Source organism: Macadamia integrifolia, unplaced genomic scaffold, assembly GCF_013358625.1.
Source record: "Macadamia integrifolia cultivar HAES 741 unplaced genomic scaffold, SCU_Mint_v3 scaffold1752, whole genome shotgun sequence".
Lineage (NCBI taxonomy): Eukaryota > Viridiplantae > Streptophyta > Magnoliopsida > Proteales > Proteaceae > Macadamia > Macadamia integrifolia.
This window is the reverse complement of record NW_024868336.1, coordinates 79,124-83,142: the sequence shown is the minus strand read 5'-3', so window position 1 is coordinate 83,142 and position 4,019 is coordinate 79,124. Positions and strand designations below refer to the sequence as shown.

General features: G+C 37.5%; 1 protein-coding gene across 1 annotated transcript in view; it reads left to right on the top strand.

Annotated features, from left to right (window-relative positions):
• Positions 1 to 742: 742 nt before the first annotated feature.
• The window catches only part of LOC122064768, a 30,177-nt gene continuing 26,900 nt past the window's right edge, over positions 743 to 4,019 (top strand). The window contains exon 1 of the mRNA XM_042628527.1: positions 743 to 1,606. Within this exon, the coding sequence (XP_042484461.1) occupies positions 1,600 to 1,606 (7 nt within the window). The 5' untranslated portion in view covers positions 743 to 1,599. The remainder of the gene's footprint in view (positions 1,607 to 4,019) is intronic.

Sequence of the window (4,019 nt, the reverse complement as noted above, 5' to 3'; positions counted from 1 at the left end):
AGGGTAGCAAGGGGCAAACAATCGATTAATGGCGCAAAGGATTTACAACTCCCTTTTCCTGCTTCTTAGTTGCGCAATCCCGTTACGGGAATTGTATAAGTCACCATCGAAACAAAACCTTCCGACACACGATGTGAGGCACTAGTCACCGGAGCCTGGAACTCTTCTTTTTCATCTCTTTGAAATTTCACAATCTCTCTTCCTCCCCTCACCTTTGCGATCCCTGCCTTCCTTTAGCGGACCCCTCTCTCTCTCTCTCTCTCTCTCTCCAAAGTGAGTACTTTATTAGTCAATTTGTTTCAGTGGCACATCATTTTATGGAGGACAAAAAAGCGTGATTACAAAATCTGTTATAAATAAATATATTTATTTCCTATAATGTCATAATGATAAGGTACTTTAAAAAAAAATTATTTTTATCTTTAATTTAAAAAATTTTCGAAAATAAAATAAGAGATAATCGAAAGAAAATGTCAAGTTTTCATTTAGATGGTCTCTTTTAATTATATACATCTTTATTTTAGGTAATTTTGTTAAAGGAAATATTTAATGGGTAATTTGATAAACTGAAATCCATTTTGAGTAAGCTGGTCATTTTCTAAAAACTCTACAATTTGAAATGGTAATAGTCACAGCTTTATCATGAGATGTGACCCAGATATTGTTACGACCATCCCATCTCACAGTCCTCCAAAAATCCTTTTTCTGGGGTAGGAGGACAATGCTTGAAATCACGGCCTGAAGAAAGGAGTTGATTGCAGAAAAGAAAAGAAAAGAAACTAAAATATTGTCACAAAAGGTTTCAGGAGGCACGTGTACGGTGTGGGAGGTTGAAGATTGCATCCTCTCACTTGGTAGGATTTTCCTTCGCTTTCGCCAGAAAAAGGTCAAGGAAAGAGCTATTATATAGAAGATTGGTTGCTTGATGCTTCATGCCCAGCATAGCCCACCATACCTCACAGGATTTGTTTAAACAAAGACGATGAAATAATCAAAGGGCCTGAGAACTAAGGATTAATAACCAATGCTAACAAACATGAAAATTACGATTAAATGGCCGTTCAACAGTTTTATTTTCTTACCCAGAATATCAAGAAATTTATTGTATTCCTTCATTCTCTTCTCATTTCTCATTTTGGTAAAAGAAGGGAAAGAAAAAAAAAAAAAAAAAGGGAAAAAGATGCTCTTCCTGTCTCTCTGTTTCTCTCTCTCTCTCTCTGGGAAGAATTGAGAGTTTTGAGTTGTAACGCCAGAAGGGTTATGAAGAATTTAAGGATTGAGTTGTAACTCCAAAGGGGTCATAGCATTCTCCTTTAGTTGTTGAAGCAATTGAAGCGAGAGAGAGAAGGAGAAAGAGTACCCAGAAGAGATCCAACCCAGAAAGGAAGTCTATGTTTGTCTCTTTCTGTGAAGAATTAAGAGTTAGTTGTAACTGCAAAAGGGTTATGAAGGATTAATAACTGGGCTGTAACGCCAAAAGGGTCAGAGCATTCTCGTTTAGTTGTTGAAGCAGTTGAAGCGAGAAAGAGAGAGATATACCGAGAACCCAGAAGAGATCCAACCCAGAGACGAAGGTGGAAGCCCTAGAAAGTTTTCCAGATGGGAGGTATTGATGATTGTCTTTTCAATCTCTGATCTCCTTCTTGTTGTTTTCGGTGTTGTTGATGTTGTTATTTTTAATTTTTTTTTTCAAGCTAGAAAGGATTTGCAGTTCATGCATTAGGAATTTTCGTTTCTCCTTTGGGGTCCCTAAGTTTCTTCTTGTCTTACTTAATTGCTGGGTGCTTATGATGATTTATTCTACAAATGGGTTTGATGATAAAAATATAAAATCTCACTTGTTACGTGAAGTGATTCTGGTTTGATGATAAAAATATGAAATTTGTGGTACTTCCGTCCCATTGGAACCGTTTCTGCATGGTATGGATGGTATTTGGTTTAGCTGTTGTGCCTGATTGAAAATGTTGGATTATCACTTTGATTGAAATGGTTTGATGGTGGCTGTAAAGTTGGAGCTTGTGGACATCTGTTGAGATAAACTAATTGTTACATCATGGTGCATGTTTGGATTTCTCGTCTGTTGAATGAGGAGGTTTTGGTTGTTGAACTTTTTTCCCCCCCATACGATTAGAAAGCCAGATCTTGTTATCAGACAGAGGATGATGAGCTCACGAAAAAGCACTCTATGTATGAATAGGTTACCTCATTAAAACATCTTTGCCTGCACTCCTTTTGGTGTCAGCATTTCTCAGGATTTGCTATGTGAAATATTTTGACCTGAAAACTGTTCAAAAGGAGGCCCAATCAGTTGAAAATCTTCAAAATAGGTGAAGTGTTCCAACCTTAAAGACGCGTAAGCATTAGATTGTACTTCAATTAATCCTAACTAGAGTTAAGGCATGTTGCATGTGGCAGTTGCAATTTCGCGTTTTTGTCGGGGTAGTTACCAAACTGGAATTTTCCCTATATATTTGAGAATTTTCAAAACGATTCTTAAATGCCTTTCATATCTGGTATATTAACCAAACCTCTTCAAGTTTCCTTTTTTTATTACCTATATTACCTCTCCATAAGGAGGAAAACAATGATAAATGTTATTGGTATTAACTTATTTTATAGATGATTGAATATATGAATTAAATTAGGAAAGAGGTTGAATACTTCTCACTCTGCCTCTTCCCTCAATAGGGATATATGTTAATCCTTTTGGCATATAGGCAGGAGGAACTTCAGCTGGACGAGAAGATGTGGCATGCTTCCACTAGTAAATTCTGTGGAATTGTACCCCAGACCTGGATCGTATCCCATCTTCTCCTCTTAACACTCTTAGCAACTAACTGCTGACCATCTTACCTTTCCAGAAACCTTCAACTAAAGTACATGTGGACTGTGATCTCCAATAATCTTTGCCCACATTAGACCTATTTGAGTCGTTTGTAATTTTTAAATGATGTTAAGAGTTGTCACCTAGTGATATGGTATTATATATGCTTGTGTGGGCTGATGATTCGCATTATGCTACTTGAGTCTGAAGGATTAGGCACCTGCATTCAATCTGGATTCCCTGGAATGCATGAACAGTGGATGGAGAATGGTAGATAATTGAGTTGCTAGATCCTGTGTCCCGCTTTATGCATTGAAACCTCCTGCATTTGGCACATCTATTGGAGAATGAAATCATGGTGGTTTTCACCATAATGGAGCACCATCTCACGAAAGGTTTCAGCTACCACAAGGAAGCTAATATAGTTCAAATGAAGGGATTGAGTGCTGGATGCAATTTTACTGACTCGGAAGGAGCTGTGTTATGTCAAGGGGTTCACAGGATGGTAGGCAAGGGGAATATGAATTCAATTACTAAAGTTTGAAACACATCTGACATGATTTAGAGGAGATGCAACATGCAGGGAGAACTAATCTGCCTTGATGTAATGGAGACAGTTGACTGTGAAGGTTTTTGTCTTCTTTTTTGTGTTTTGGACATATTAGAGATAATTAATGGTTTTGTATTTCCATTGAAAAGGGGGAAGTAATTTCTAAAGTGAAATATGGGCAACTATATAGGGAGTATGTCGGAAAGGAGCAGTTACAGAGTTTCTTGAGACATCACCAACAAGTTTAGTAGGTCTTTTGGCTTGATTTATTTGGATGGGCCATTGGGTTTGCTAGGATGTTTCTATTTAGTGGGGTTACGACAAGTGACTTCTCGCAAGGAGTTACACTGTAGGTTGACCGAGAGTTAGCATACTCTTCCATTGGTCATCAGATTGAAACCTTGATGGCTGTTCCTTGGAAAATCCTGGTTCCCTCATCATTTGCAAAGCCTTTATAGATAGCATAAGTTGTATACGTTCTCCATGATTTTGAATTAGACGAGAGATTTCAAGAAATGACGGATCTATTCACTCTATCAATAATGAGCTGTATCTGGTGTGTCATAAGGGATTTTCGTTTTCTATTGATTCTTATGGATTGGATCCAAAAAATTCTTGAGTAAGGTATTCAATTGGAGGGATGAA